Genomic DNA, 16,874 nt, shown 5'->3' with positions numbered 1-16,874 from the left:
CAGCAAATCCGTGATAAGCTCTAGTCCCGTAACTGCTAGACCAATACCCAGAAAGCATCTAGGGCAGAGTTTAAAAGTATTGGTTTCTCGATTTTAATACATTTTTATTCTGATGAACTGATATCGATTCTTAAATCCCAATAATCAATCTGTAGTATATGCTGTTTTCATTTGATAAATATACATAACTTTGTAGCACACCACCTATTCAGTACATCGCAGTTAGCTTTGTTCTTTGTTACTTTTGATATGAAACGCATTTTATTAAAGCGCCCTTTAAATAACACAAAAAATACAGCATTTTTGTTGGTCAATGGTGCAGTCTATTTCAGTTGCCTCAAAATAACAATGCACCTGAACACACCTCGTTTTGTGTTTGTTGTTTAAATAGCATTTGCTGTTTAAACAACATGGCGCTAGATGTGAATATGATAACTGCGTCAGGCTGAAACTAGCAAAAACACTTGCGTTGCGTCTGGCTCCGCATTGCGCCGGGTGAATGATATGGCCCAATATGTCTAATTCAGACATGTTTCCACCAAGCCATAATACCATTGTTTCCCTAAACAGGACACGGTCATGTCTAATGTAATCTGCTTTGCATGAAAACTATGGCTACATTCACACTGCAAGCATTAGTGCTGAATTACATTTTATTTGATCAGATCCGATTTTTTATTTTTGTATAGCTGTTCACGCTGTTGTTTTAAATGTGGCCAATATCAGATTTCAGTGTGAACAGATCATGGTCCTAGAGTTACCCGCATGTACAAAGAACGATAAAAAGACACATTGTCATATAGAAGTAAGCAATTACGCATGTATTTATTGTGTGATCTGCCATGGAAGCCAGCAAATTTATGCACAGGCGATATAAAAAACAAAGACAAGGAATGCGAAAAGAGAGTGGAGTTTAAACATTTATGATACAAGCCCTCATGTTTTGCTTGTATATAGAGCTGTCACTGTAATGCTTATGAGCTGTGACACATCACTGTCCTTCACTGACTGCCTTTCACAACTGTCCTGATGACTTTGGGTATGTAAAATCTTTGAAGTGACTCCCATGAGCGCAGAATTGTGATGAATGTTGATCTAGAGTGACGTAAAAGTCACATGAATTCTTATATGACTATTCAGACTGAGGTTGCATTGTAAAACATGTGACCTGTATCGGATGTAGGACCACTAAAGTCTTGTTCAGACTGTAAGTCCAAATTCGATTTTTATGGAATCCAGTCATATTTAGCATGTGTGAATGGGAAAAAAAATCACATGAAAAGCGATCTTTACGAATCCGTTTTGAGCTACATTCATGTGTGGCTTGAAATCGCATTTAGTGTGGTTTGTCACTTTTTTCGCGCCATGTAAAATGTACATGTCAGACGTTGTTATAGTAAACATGCTGAAAGTCGCTACAGAAACATTGTTGTGATGTTGCAAAATGCCGGTCGAGCAGAAAATGACATGTATAATGGAGACATGCTGAATTTTAAGACTGGCCTGGTGGAGACGACAGCGTGGAATAAAGCTGCGCATGCCAGCCTGCTACCTTTCTGCCACTGCTTCAGAAGATGTAGTAGGCAGCTGCACATTGTCATGTTGTAAATAAGACAACATCTGTATTGAAAACCCCTCCATATTGCTGTTGTTGTTGTTTTTGGCGTATGCCTACTAACTCAAGGTCATTGCTGCAGAAACCAATGCAGATAGTCCGTAAAATGAGCGCCATGGTACATGCAAATCCGACTTGAAAAGTTGCGATACACAGTGAGGAGGACAGTCAGTAATTTAGATCCGATTCCAATCAGGTACACACATTAGATTTGGACTGACAAGTGTGAACATAGCCAAATGGAAGTGGCCCAAATCGGAATTAAAAAGATCAGATTCTATGTGGCTTGTGCTGTTGATACTGTGATGCTTTTGGCAAACTGTAAGGAAGTATTGTTTTGAGTGTTCAGCTGCTCTTGTCAGGATGATGTGAAGGGTTCTTTAGAGACAAAGACTCTTTATCATGTCTTTTACAGCTGTTCTCTCCTAAATTAACCAATCAAATTTTTAGCATTAGTTTTTATTATTATTATTAAACCTTGAGTAATGAGTATAAATATTTGCCCTAGCCTACATGTATGGCTTTTTTCCTCAAATTGTCATATTCTTATATCCCACAATGCTCCAACTGCCACACAATTCACAAAAATGTAAAAATCTCTTCACCTCTTCATATACCTACCAGAGATCACTTATTATGGTAGTCAGTTTTTAATGGATCAATCTACCAAATAGGGATTTATCCGTTAACCGGAAGTAAGAATGTTGACCGATTAATACTATAAGTTAAACGGTTTAAAAGTTTTTTTTTTTAAAGTTTTTGTTTTTTTGCTGCATGGTTAAAGAAAAAAATGCTGTATTTGTTAACTCACGGGGCGCGTCGACACGTGCAACCACACGTGTCTACACAGACATATTTCGCTAAAGCAATGGAAAAGAAGTAGGCCTACTGTGTGGGACCATTTCGACAGAAAGGGCGACGAAGTTAATTGCAAAATATGCTATGCTGTATTAAAATACAGCAGTAATACAAGCTCCTGACTGGTGGAAAGCAAATGAAAGTCGCTTCCCAAGGCTGGCCACTCAAGCGAGGCATTATCTCTGTATTCCCGGGGCATCAGTGCCATCTGAAGGCTTGTTTAAGGCTTTTCGTAGTGGGGTTTTGGTAAAGTTTACTAATTAAGAAAACATTGTCACGTATGTTCTTATCGCCGTTTCCTGGTGGTTTATAGAACAATTACTTCGAGTCGCCCAAAGAATAGGACTACGGCAAGCATGTCGAGTACAAACACGTCCCCAAATGTACATGGCTTGAGCGCAGTCATCGGAGGCTCACGCTGTGACCAAACGAGGTCTGGGGGGGGGCACAAATATCGATTTCGATATATACAAATATCGGGCACAAATATCGATTTCGATCTTGATTCAGTATCAATTCATATGTATATAGCCTACTGTACATATAAGGAAAAATAAGTTTGCCTTTTTAGCTCTATTTTAAACTTTTCTTGGGTTAAATTATATTTGCTTGCATTTATTAATATTCACTTGTGTGTGTGTGCTTATATAAGTATCATTACAAATATTAGGATGTAAGTTATTAACTTTTTAAAATGTCATATTTAAAGAAATCTAGTGTATGATCATGTCTAAATATTTATTCAAATGCAAAACCTAAAAATAAGTAAGCAGTTATGATCTGCATTACTTTTTTGAGCAACTAGACTAGATACATATGTATTTTTTTAAAGAGCCATACAGGCACCAAGTAGATAAACCATGGCTTTACAAATGAAAATTATTGTTTTTCCAGCCACAAAATGCCTCTTTGCATTGGAATTCTGTATTTTAACCTTAATTACTACACTAATTGTAATAAAAATATTAAAAAATATATTTTTAAATGGTCATTAATGGACCATAATTATTGCCAAATAGTAGGGCTATTTAGTACCAAAAGATATCCTCAAAATATTCAATAAATATTATTGAACTAAAATATAGAACATTTATTTAATTGAAAAATAGCTAAGGTGTATGGTCACATTTGACCACCAATGAGTATAAGTGTGACCAACTAGTAAGGAATACCTAAGGGCTAAATACAAGAAAAACATTAACATTAATGTTAACAATGTTGCATCTCCATCACTCTCCATTATAAAATGTTTCTGTAAATATGGTTGACGTAATAAAAAAATAGCTGCAAATACCTTTATAGTAAAACTGTTGTGTATCCGCTTAAGCCATTTAAATGCATTGACAGTGCTGGTTTGTGTGAACTACAAGACCGCGAGCGCCGCCGGGACTTCGGGAGGTGAGAGCATGTCGCAACTCTGTTTTTCAAGGCCTCTGGCTTTAACTGTTATGCCACATTAGCGCCAAAACGATATTTATTAAATTTTAAAAGCTTAGACTTTCATATCAAAAGCTGGTTTGGCAGTTTGCCGTGAGATTTAAAAAAGTTTATGAATAACGACGCGCAATACGTGGTGGCCGGTGTTGATTCTGTGGCGCACCGCCACAAATTAGTCTATGTGTGGGAAACACTGCTTATCAGTTAACGCTTAATAATCGGATAATGAGCGGCAGTTGTCGGTCGGGAAAATTAACCGAAATGAGCATCCCTACTATCAAATCAAGTTTGCGCCACATTTTACTTGTTGAATATCTTAATTTTGAAATATGTTAGTAGTAAAATTGGTTAAAGTTAGCCTGACGTCGTCATAATCAGATTCTAGTCAGAATATGAGTCTGATACTGCTCTATTGGGCTGTGATTATTGGGCGTTTCAACCGAACCAGTAAAGAAAATGCCTTTGCACTCAATTGGATAGACCAACAACCAATCAGAGCAACGGAGTAAGTGACGTATGTTGAGCAACGCATATTTGTCAACAGAACTCAACTGCATGCACGCTGTAAGAAGTAGAATAAGATGATGAGTGTAAACGATCTTTGCCTGTGTTGTAAAAAGAATTTAAGGATACACAGAGTACTTTCCAACACAATCATTATTTTTGAGAGAAATAGTAAAGGTGAATGCAAATACGAACAAGTTCTCCGTTTAGTAAACGAATTGAACCCAAGCGCTCTTTGGTGACGTGGATTATTACGTTACTTTTGGTCATTTGTCCATCATTTTATAAAGCCCGCCCTGACAATTTAATTGGTCCAAACAGCTCTGGTTCGAGCATAGCTGCTCTACTACGGATCAAGTCCAGACCAAACTTCCCAACCTTAAATGTTGTGGGCGGGGCTAAGTTCGGCTGGCATCCAGGCTTGGTTAAGGTATTTTCCTGTTAGATTTTTGTCTCTTTGCAGAACATGTAAATTCCAAGCTGAGGTTGATTCATACCAGTATGAGTCACTAGGGAAGGTAAACCTAGAGGGATTCTGTTTACGCTTCAGTCAAAGGTTAAGTTCAAATCACTGAACACACAGTGTGGCACACTGCACATTGCCCCAGTTTAGAGAAGTGAATTAGAACAAAGTGTAGAACATGGAAGGAACTACAGCACATGTTCAGTCCATCATTGACTTGACTTTATATGTTAAAACAAAAAACAAAACATGACTTCAGCACAAAGAATATAAACTATAGGCCTAAGTAAAAACGATGCATTGTACATGGAGATTATGGCACAGACTAATTTGCTTCTGGTGCCTAGGGAAGAAGAAGGAATATATATATATATATATATATATATATATATATATATATATATATATATATATATATATATATATATATATATTATATTTTATATTTAAAGTAAACTATTTTAATTACCAAAAATAGTACTAGTCTACTTTCTTGTTAAACCAATATTATTTATTCACCTTTTTTGAAAATTGCTTTGTTTATCAAATGTGAGTTGTGAATCTAGAATCAATTATTTTTTGGGGTATGCTCCGCTATAAAAAAACAAAAACACAAAACGAATAAAAAAAAGAATTTCTCCAGTAATCACAAATGACTAAAAAAAAGTTATGGAAGGGACTTCTTGTTAAAAATGGACACCTTAATCTCAGTATGCTGTTTCCTAATAGAAATTAAATAATTTCTAATTTTTAAATAATAATATAAGATCAGTTCTCTGTTTTGCACTGTTACTGATCAAGTCTCTGTAGCTTGGTCTATTTTGCAATAGTGATGATTTCAAGGGCAATCTTGGAACTTCCTGTCAGAGGTTGCAGTTCCTCACTGTGATTTACACATGATTATTGGGACATATAATGATTTCCCGGCCTTTTATTATGGATGTACTGTTTCCTTACAGGTATAATATTACTCATACAACCACCGCTGCCATCTCAAATTTCACCACATTGCAGCTGCTGTTGTGAACTTATCTTTTCAGTTACTCTTAATCTGTCCATGTCCGTTCAAACATGACTTTTGTGGTAGTCTAAAGTTCATTAGTCCACAAAGTAAACCTACTAAACATGTTGTGCTACCAAGTACATTACTGGCAGCTTCATATATATATTTTTTCTTCCTGTTGAAAGCCAGTGTTTCTTTTGAAGCTGGCTTCAAGCCAGGGGCGTCACTAGACCCCTTTTAGGATGGCTTTAGCCCCCTAAATTTCCACCCAGCCCCCCTGAAAATTTGCGATTAACTTGGTAATCTGTTTAAATTAATTCATGATTGCCTCAGTCCCCTTTAAGACTCATATGAGACTGGCAGCAGGCTTGTTTGTCTCTGTTATTCGGCGCAGCGCCAGCATCAGAAGCAGAGGACAAGGTGTGTGCATTTGTTGATAGATTGTCATGACCTCTACATCTGTGTAGTTTTTTGTCATAAATGCAGTTTACATAATATGATGCGAGAGCAATACAAGTTGCTAAAATCCAAGTTTTACAGTTTCCCATCCACTGTAAAATCTGGGCTTATTTCTTTATTCATTCTATGAAATTCCTTTAATCTAAATGGAATGAGTCTTTTCCTCTTCAGTGCAATAAAATAGCTAAAATTTGTTATATTATTCATTTTTTAATAAATCCAAAAGCAAAACACGCGAAAAGAAGTATAAAAAGAAGTGGAAATGGCAAATGGTTATAGTGGTCATATCTTGGGGTGTACGATACACTTGTGCCACGATTCGATACAAACCGCGATAATGAGCTCACGATATATTTTAAGCCAAAATAAAGTTGTTGTTTTTTTACTTTTTTATTATTATTAAAATTATAATATTATTTTTATTATTATAAAAAATACATTGTTATTCTTGTATTATTATCAGGAGGACCCACAAATATTCTCACAAATATGTAGTTTTAATGTTAAAATTAGTGCTGTTAACGCATGCGATTAATTTAAAGTCCTTAACGCGTTAAAATAATTTAACGCAATTAACACCAATAAATGACAGAAGTACGTGAAACTGCGTCATTAACGTAATATCTGTTATACATTTAGATGATCTTAGAAGTCGTGAGTTTATCAAAATCGCACTGAGCATCTATAAGCACCTGTAACCCTGGTAGGAGGACATTTCCATTCTAGCTCTTTAACCCGATTCTGCTTCTCTGTTTGTGATCAGGCCATTTTGAGCCGTTAAACTCTAGGAAAGTTGTCAGTGATCCAGTAATCGAATTCATTCAAACAGTCCAACACAGTGCTAACGCAAAGAAGGCCAGGCTGAGAGAATAGAGACTCACATTGCGTTTTTAGTAGGGCTCTAGCGATTTGACCAAAAATAAAAACCTTGATTAATTGAACATTTTGCCTCGATTACGATTAATGAGCGATTATTAGCTTTTTTTTTTTTTTGCTTTCCATTTTTTGCCCTCGTAAGGTTTTAAAGTAAGTTCCTGATTAGGTTTTTACTGTAAATATTTTCTACTATTAAAAGGTGGAATTTTCTTTTCTAATGAAAGTGCATTTCTTTGTGATTTTAAAATACTTGAAGGAAACGGTTCACTTTCAGCAGTTATTGTCTATGGGGCAGATTTCTGCTTGTTGTACATCAAGATAAATTAGCACTGTAGGCCTACATTACATTTATTAGAATGCATTAATGAGAGAGTGATTGTGTGTGTGAATTACTCATACCGTCTCTATTAATTATGAAGCTGTGATTTGTACTTTCTTCAAAGGTATTGAAATATATGCCCTTTAACGGTTGAGTTTCTAAGCTACTTTAGTGACTTTACTTTAGTCACAGGACAGCGTTGACACTGCGTTTCTGCGCTGCTCTCTGCGTGCGATCTTCACGTGATGTGCGAGCTTCTGTCTGAGTGTTTGTTTGTCACAATATATCAGGCCTTTCTTTCAACATAATACACATCTGATGGTCTAAAATCGCTTAATGTACAAACTGGCAGGCCTTAAAACACATACAAATGACAAAGCTTTGTGAGGACGCAGGTGAAAGAGGTCTGCCTTCAGGGCGCGCGCGTGTTGTCAGAGACTTGACACGGATCGGCTCGGCTCTCTGTGTCACAGAAAGAAGCTGAGCACTGAACGGATACGTTTTGTTGTTTTTGAATAGTGCACAATCGCTTTAAATGTTCAAACTGTCCAGCCTATAAACGCATTTAGTTGACAAACCTTATGAGGAAGAAAGTGAAAGCGATCTGGCTTCAGGGCTTGCGCGCGCCGTCAGTGTGTGGCAGCGCGTAGGCTATAAGAACTTACCTGTATAAACTGTGTAAAACATGCAGTTACTATAGTGATTCTGGGCATCTATAAACACAGATAACCGCTCTTGCATCTCTCTGTGTGCCTGCAAACTGCACTTGATGTGACTGATGGGGCGGAGTCACGTGACTAAAACCGAAATAACCGACATGGGAAAATTACATCTGTAAGAGGTTCTGAATTTCGGTTTCGATTATTTTTCGATTAATCGGACAGCCCTAGTTTTTAGTGAATTATTCATTCCAGTGTATGCTTTGCTTTAAAACACGAGCTCAAGCTCATATTCTGCGATTGTTACTGAAGAGGGTAATTTTGGTGACGTACAGGAGTCGTACAGTACGTGAGAGTTATACTGATGCACACAGAATGTGCACGCTCTCGATCACTGATCGCACGCTGCATTCATTTACAGACACATTTCAGTACATTTGCGTTGTTTTCACACACACTCAGGAAGGATTATGTTTAATTTGTCATGTGTACATTGTTGTGTGTAGTAATCGTAGGTTTATGCCTTCAAAGCGGTTGATTTAGGAGTTTTTTGGCGTCACCGTGTGGTCCTGTTCAGTATCGCAGCTTGGTATAAAAAAATGTTGTTGTCTTTTTCTGTAATGTTTTTTCATTTGGTGCTTAGGTGTGTATACATTTATTATATAATAGAATTATATGGACTCCTTATATTTGGTTATTTGGTGTCATTTTGAAGTCTCCAATACAGTTTTCTGATTGTTTACTTTGCTGGATATAGCAAATTATGACAAAATGAATGTGTTTGAGATCCATGGCGTATGCTTAATTTCACGATGCGATTAATCGCCATTAATTCCTGATCTTGGAAGCATCAAGAATGGGTTGAAACGAATTCACTGTATGCTATAGTTTTCCACCGAACAAGGGATTGTAATAAAATTGCAAAACATCTATTAGCTGTTTTTGCAGATTAAAAATATAATGAATATTTTATTGTCGCTTATAAAGAAATTAAGTTGCTAAAAATAGATTTTGGCTTTTGTTTCGCGTGGAAAAAAGAAAATATCAGCAGGTCTGAATTAGACATGTGCCGGTAAACGGTAATACGATATACAGCAAAAATGAGCATGCACAATATTGTTATCGTGGGCACTTCAAAATACCGTGAATAATTATTTATTACGAATTATTCCGATTTTTAGAATGCATTTTAAGAATACTTTACCCATCAACCGTTTAAAATGAACAACACGTCAAAGAGGAACACGCACTGATGTAAACAGACCGTGCATGAGCCGAGCACATGGCGGAAAGAGTGAAGGAGACACGCTCCTTCAGAGTGAAGGACGGAACAGCAGAAATGCAGCCGTTTCCCGGGTAACCCTCGTAAACAAAACGATATGGTGAAAAGACTTAAGGCTATTAATTTTCAAACTTAAACATTATATATTTTAATCTGGACTAAATGACATGCCCTAGATATTGTTTGCATATGTTCTGACTGTTGTTCAGTCGCACACTTTACAATAAGGCTCCATTATTTAACATTAGTTCATTCATTAACAAACTGACAATGAAAAATACTTCTAAAGCATGTATTAATCTTAGTTAAATGTACATTTCAGCATTTAATAACACATTATTAAAATCAAAAGTTGTGACTATTATTTAATGGACCTGAGCTTACACTAACAGTTGCTTTTTTAAACTAACATTATCAAAGAAGAATAACTTCTGTAAAAATGTAGCTATTCATTCTTTGTTAATGTTAATGCATTAACTGGTGAGACATTATTGTAAAGTGTTACCTATTGTTCTTTATGATTCTTTTGCACTTAATTTAATTTTAAATATTTGTTTACTTTATACATATTTGTGTATTGCTTTATTGTATTTAAATGTTTGGTTCTTTTGTTATAAGAAAGTTATTAAACCTGTTATATAGTATGACAACACTTTTTTTGCAACTTATTTCAATATCGTGATAATACCATATACCGTGATAAAAGCTTCAGCAATTAACGCAACATGAAAATTTGATACCGGCACATGCCTAGTCTGAATGAAAAATCGCGATTTCTAATACCTGTATTTATACTAATACTTTAATATACTTACTGTCTTGTAAATGTAAACTATTGTTCTCTGTTTCAGACGCGCATGCAGAGCCTTCAGCCAGAGCCAGCTGCCCGCTACCGTAACGTGATGGACGCTTTGCGGCAAATTGTGAGGACAGAGGGAATCTGGAGGCCAATCAGGGGCCTGAATGTTACAGCTGTAGGGGCGGGGCCTGCCCACGCACTTTACTTTGCCTGTTATGAAAGGTTGAAAAAGGTCCTCAGTGATATCATCCATCCAGGAGCAAACAGTCATTTGGCGAACGGTACCAGTTTTCATGCCCATCAGCACCACTGATTTCCTCTCACCAGCACACTCACAATTCAATGCGGAGTAGATTGTTAGTTGGCATGAATTTCTAGATAGGGCCATCAGTAAATGTCTTTAAGTTTTTTGCTTTTTCATAAGGCCTTTTCAACTGAACTGTATTAACATATTAGATGCATTGGTAGTGTTTAAAGTAACGAAAGTAACAAAGGCACTGATTACACCTGGTTTTAAGATGCGTTTTGGTCGATTGGATCACAAGTGGACGACATTAAATACAAGTGCAAACGGGGACTAAAAAGTCTTGAGCTTGTCCACTTTTGACCACTTCTAGAGGTAGTTGAAATCACTTTAGACTGGATTGCTTTCGTATTGTAAATGCTCATGTGCCCGCCCATAGACCCTCCCCGCAAAGAAATCAGGACAGAAGTGGTTGAAAGTGGACAAAAGATACGGATTAAAACACCAGGTATGAACGGGAATGTCTCGTTGACTCAATCGATTACCAGGTGTAAACAGGACCTAAAGTTCAGCAATGGACAACATTCTGGAACTAGTTATTTGGCTGTGGCTATGTTATTTGGATGAATCAGATATTACTCTGACCATGTCTTCTCAGCTGACCTCTCAGTCTAGGGATGAGGTCAAATCCCCAAATAACCAAAAATGCCACTCTCCAATATCACGACAACAGCTATAAATAGAGATCAAATGGGTAGTTAATCTTTGAACATGCTATGAATAATTAATGTTTTTAATTGCTTCAATTGTTATTTATTTTTAAGTCTTACAGGTTTAGAACGACATGAGAAACAGTAAATGACGACAGCATTTTTGGGTGAACTATCCCAACTATAGTGGCAGTACATAATAGTGAAAATACCAGTGAATTGATTACTGCAAACCTTAATAAATCACCATGCATTTAGCAGTCTGACAAATGCATATGCAATAAGTTCAGGCACAAGTAAATCTTTTCAACGCCTTTTCATTGCTAATTTCTCACAGCATGTCTGACAGTCGTTTTTTTAACACCAAAAGAGGGTTCGTGCCAGCACAAGCTGTTAGTAAATCTTGGCCTTAGACTCAACACTGCGGAGCTCGTGGTAAAAGTCATTGTTTGTGTTGCTGTGTAGTGTCTCTTTTCTTTCTCTTTCCACCAGGTCAGGGTGAATGGGTGGTAAGTAACTGCTGGCATATTCCCGTTTACCAGTAGAATACACAGAATAGGGGGGAAAATAATTATTTGACATCAAGATACATTTCCTGTTAGCATCTTTGTATTTTAATTGTATTCTCAGAAGTAGCAGTTGCAGCTTTTTTTTCTTTTTTTCTCGTAAAATAGTCACAATGAGTGAAGTAAATGCCTGAACAAAAGAGTCTTTCTCTCCTGACTCAACATTCCCCAGAGTTTATCCAGCCAATCCCTAATCTCTCTTTTAAATCATAGGGGGTATTTGGTGGCTGTTCAGGTTTTGGAACAGTTTTTGTTTGACCGTGATCTGATCCATCTGTATAGCTGACTGTTGTATATCCACTGTGTGCATGCCCTAATTTTGGTGCTAATGTCTGAGGGTCTGTGTTACAGGGGCCGCTGGATGTGTTGCCACATTGCTTCATGATGCTGCCATGAATCCAGCTGAAGGTATATTAACTTTAATATCCATTTCCTATTTAAGATATTTGAATATATACTACCATTCAAAAGTTTGGGTCAGTAAGATTTTTTTTAATGATATACTTTTATACAGAAAATATGCATTAAATTGATCAAAGGTTGTTACAAATGTTACAAAATATTTGCATTTCAAATAAATTCTGTTCTTTCGAACGTTTAAAGAATCCTGAAAAAACGACTTCCACAAAAATATTAAGCAGCTGTTTTCAATATAGATTTTATTAGAGATGTAGATTTTATTACACAGATGTATCCGCGTCGATATTTATCGGCCAATTTTTTGCATGAAAAAGAACGATATGACAAACCGATGGTTTATTAATTAACTGCGTGAAGGCACTGAGTTGTATAATATCTTTTGCATAATCCGTTTTTCTCTGGGTAAAATAATGGAAGTTTATCCTTTGTTTAAGTTCAAGCGCAAGAAGACGTGAAAGAGAACTCCGTTCTACTCACTGTGTGCACATAAGTTTTGTGTGCGCACATTCAAAGCATGCACACCCGGAAAGTTGCGTTTTAGATGGCACGCGAATACTAATTCAATTCTTTCGCTTCTAATTCACACACAGTTATATCAAAATGCTGTCTTGGCGAGTATCCATGAAAACAGTCGGTTATGTCTTAAATTAACTTAAACGGTTGAGAAATAAAACACTTGTTTACCAGTATATCGGATCTGTGCAGCTCTTAAAGTGACAGCAGCCTAATATTCCTGCTATGCTGCTTTGTATTAATGTTAATCGAACAACAAAAGACAAAAAAATAACTTGCTATTCTTGGCTAAATAACTTTTGTAACTTTAATAAGGATTAATGTATTGCTTAATTCTGTACCTGAAAACTACTTTTAGAGCTACCTGAAAAGCAGTGTTTATTTCAAATGGATCCAATCCATGTTCAATAGAAATTATGGTCCCACTTTATATTAGGTGGCCTTAGCTACTATGTACTTACATCAAAAATAAGTACAATGTACTTATTGTGTTCATATTGTATTGCAAAACACTTTTGCTGATATTGAGGTGGGATACGGGTAAAGTTAGGAACAGGTGTGGTGGTATGGGTAGGTTTAAGGGTAGGGTTAGGTGTAAGGGAAGTGTCAACAGTGTAGTTAAAAATGTAACTATAGACATTAATTACAGATGTAATTACATGCAGCTAATTTTAAAAATGTAAGTACGATGTAAAAACATGTATGTACACAATACGTGCATTGTATCAAATGATTCATTTAAATGTTAGTACATAGTAGTTTAAAGGGATAGTTCACCCAAAAATGAAAATTCTGTCATCATTTACTCACCCTCAAGTTGCTCCAAACCTGTATGAGTTTCTTTGTTCTGCTGAACACAAAAGAAGATATTTAGAAGAATATTTGTAACAAAGCAGATAGAGCAACCATTGACTACCATAGTATGTTTTTTCCTACTATGGTAGTCAATGGTTGCTCTATCTGCTTGGTTACAAACATTCTTCTAAATATCTTCTTTTGTGTTCAGCAGAACAAAGAAACTCATACAGGTTTGGAGCAACTTGAGGGTGAGTAAATGATGACAGAATTTTCATTTTTGGGTGAACTATCCCTTTAAGGCCACCTAATATAAAGTGGGTCTAAAATTATTTTACGATGCAGCCATACACTAGCTAGTATACCTTAATGGATGCGTTTTTTTAACTTTAAAACATGATTAAAATCTACTTTTATGACAAGTTCAAATAAGAGAGCAAGTGACAGGATTTGTTTGTTAAAATGGGTATCAGCCACACACAAAAAATCCCATTGGTGCATCACTAGATTTTATATATTAGATATTTCAAAATGTGGTATTTCACAATATTACTGTCGTTTTCAGATAAATGCTGCCTTAATGGGCATACTTTCAAAAACATAAAAAAAATTTACTGACCCCACATTTTTGAATGGTTGTATGTTAATTGTTCTAATTTGCATTTGTATCTAGTTTACATGGATGCTTTATTTTTACTTATATGGATCCTCTTAGTTTTTATTTTTATTTTTTTTATTTTTTTCATGTTATGCCAATACATTTGTGTGGGCCACACACCTTGGTAGGAGAAAAAGATGAAAAAAGGAGAAAAATACTTTTTGCAACTTTTTGATGTAGCTAACTGTCCCATGCTAATTAGTAGGACTGCATCTAATTATTATTTTGATTTTCAATTTGTCTATTATTTTTATTTGGCATAAATTGAGATGCAAACATTGACTCCCTTGGTCTGGTAGTTCACTGTGCACTCCCAGCCAGGAGGTGGCAGAAAAGATCTAATTTCCCTACAAAAAAAAAAACTCCCCCCAAAAAACACACACGGCCTTGTGGGAGCAGATTGGCCTTGCTCTAATTAACAGCTGTGCGATGTTGAAACAGTAGCATTAACCGAAATCCCCCAGTGGCCCGAGTCTCAGTCAGACGTCAGTGTCTGTTTCTGCACTCTTGAGGCTCAAGGTTAAGCAGCGCAGGTGCCAGACTAAGACCTTGCGTAGACACCTGCTCTCCTTCGCCTAGTCTGTTCCCTGCAGACCGTTTAACTGTAGGTCAGACAGGAGGCGTGTTTGATCCGCTCATGTCCGGATGAAACAGGACATTTCTGCTTTGATGGGCCTACTGTATTTCAGTCACGACCTGACTTCTTACACTTGATTAATGTTCCCCTTCCTGTCCTCTTTTGTTTCCTGTCTGACTGACTGCGATGACCTCCCTTGTTCAGTGGTGAAGCAGAGGATGCAGATGTATAACTCGCCATACCGTGGCGTTCTGGACTGTATGCGATGCGTGTGGCAGCGGGAGGGGATGTTGGCCTTTTATCGCAGTTACACTACGCAGCTCACCATGAACGTGCCCTTCCAAGCGTTGCACTTCATGACCTACGAATACCTGCAGGAGCTGTTGAACCCCCAAAGACAATACAACCCCTCCTCGCACATGGTGTCGGGCGCGCTGGCGGGCGCCATCGCCGCCGCCGCCACCACGCCACTGGACGTTTGCAAGACGCTGCTGAACACGCAGGAGTCTCTGGCTCTCGATTCTGTCAGCCAGAGCGGAAGACAAATCTCAGGCCTCGGCCATGCCTTCCGGACTGTCTACAGGCTTGGCGGCCTGCCCGCTTACTTCAAAGGCGTTCAGGCCAGGGTCATATACCAGATGCCCTCCACTGCCATCAGCTGGTCCGTCTACGAGTTCTTCAAGTACATTATCACCAAACACCAGCACGAGAAACGCAGGATCCAGAGGGACGGAGAGAAGTAGCTGCTTGTGGATGGCAAGACCCTGGCTTTCTTTTGCTTAACCAACCAGATAAGCACTCGAGCTGAAAGTGGACTGATTTAATAAATGATACGCACATATAGAGTCCAAACACTCATGTCTGTTTACTTCTTTTCATTCAGCATTTAATACTTTCCTGTATAATTCAGCTAATAATCATGACCTAAGTTTTCACTGTGACGGCTCAAGTTTTTATTCACTAAGCCCCAAAAAAACCCATCTTTTTGAGTCCCACAAGAGGGCATCAGAGGCCTCTCCTGACTTGATATGCTAATGAGGGGGCGGTCCTTTAATGTGTGGGTGGGCATTAGAGCCTCTAGACTTCTCTAATTCCTTTTTTCATCTAAACAGTACCCAGAAGAGCAAACCTGAAACATACTTTTTTTTAATATATATATATATATATATATATATATATATATATATATATATATATATATATATATATATATATATATATATATATATATATATATATATATATATATATATATATATATATATATATATATATATATATATATATATATATATATATATACACAGTATACCCAGCCAAACCAATACGCACAATTGAAGACATATCTGTACGTTCAAATCTCAATTTGAAATGTCATTTAAACCATTGTTTATGGCAGAATGTAGACCTGTACAGTAATTTATTGCCTTCTCTGGCTGAATAGCACTCAGAGATAATGAAAGAATATCTATGTTAGAGGTATTTTTGTAGAATTTGGCGGTGGCGTTTCGCCAGCATTTGTGGGACATGGTCCTGCAGTTGTTCCAAAGTTTTAAGGCGGAGATCATTGGCCCTTCACAACTTCTAGGAATTGTTTTACGGTCTCTAGGGGACACCGCATAGATCTGTACAACAGCTTAAGACATCTAGTCCTTTTCTGGCCAGCATTATTATTATCTAGTCAACAATGCCTTACACATGCAGATCACATGACCTGAGTTTCATTTAAATCCCATTCAGATTCTATATCTGTTGAGATCCTTCCGAGTAATTCAATGAATATGAATTGGTTTGAATTGTTTCTTGATGGACGCTGGAATGTATTTTGGTTTGCTCTGAATTTGAGCTCTTGTTTTTGAGAGTTTCAGCTGAAACACACCTGGCAGTTGAACACGTATAGAGTTTTATTGACAGAAGTCTAACTGCCCCGTTCCTTTATGTTCCTCAGCTTCCAATAAATTAGCAGTGCAGGAATTACCCTGGCTTGCATAAGATGATGTCTGTGTGATTTCAATTATTTATCCGTAAACTCTTAATTTAAGTTTGGATTTAAATGAATGTTCAGAATCAGAAAGAGCTTTATTGACAAATATGTTTGCACACACAAGGAATTTGTT

At 37.0% G+C, this 16,874-nt stretch overlaps 1 protein-coding gene across 1 annotated transcript in view; it reads left to right on the top strand.

Moving 5' to 3' along the window:
* slc25a28 (solute carrier family 25 member 28) overlaps positions 1-15,726 on the top strand; it is a 17,030-nt gene extending 1,304 nt beyond the window's left edge. Inside the window, exons 2-4 of the mRNA XM_079842342.1 lie at positions 10,327-10,555; positions 12,146-12,202; positions 14,962-15,726. Of these exons, the coding sequence (XP_079698468.1) occupies positions 10,327-10,555; positions 12,146-12,202; positions 14,962-15,500 (825 nt within the window). The 3' untranslated portion in view covers positions 15,501-15,726. The remainder of the gene's footprint in view (positions 1-10,326; positions 10,556-12,145; positions 12,203-14,961) is intronic.
* The last annotated feature ends 1,148 nt before the right edge of the window (positions 15,727-16,874 follow it).

Source organism: Gobio gobio, assembly GCF_949357685.1.
Source record: "Gobio gobio genome assembly, chromosome: 18".
NCBI classification, from domain to species: Eukaryota; Metazoa; Chordata; class Actinopteri; order Cypriniformes; family Gobionidae; genus Gobio; species Gobio gobio.
The sequence above is the reverse complement of the archived record's forward strand: the minus strand, read 5'-3'. Positions and strand labels throughout refer to the sequence as shown.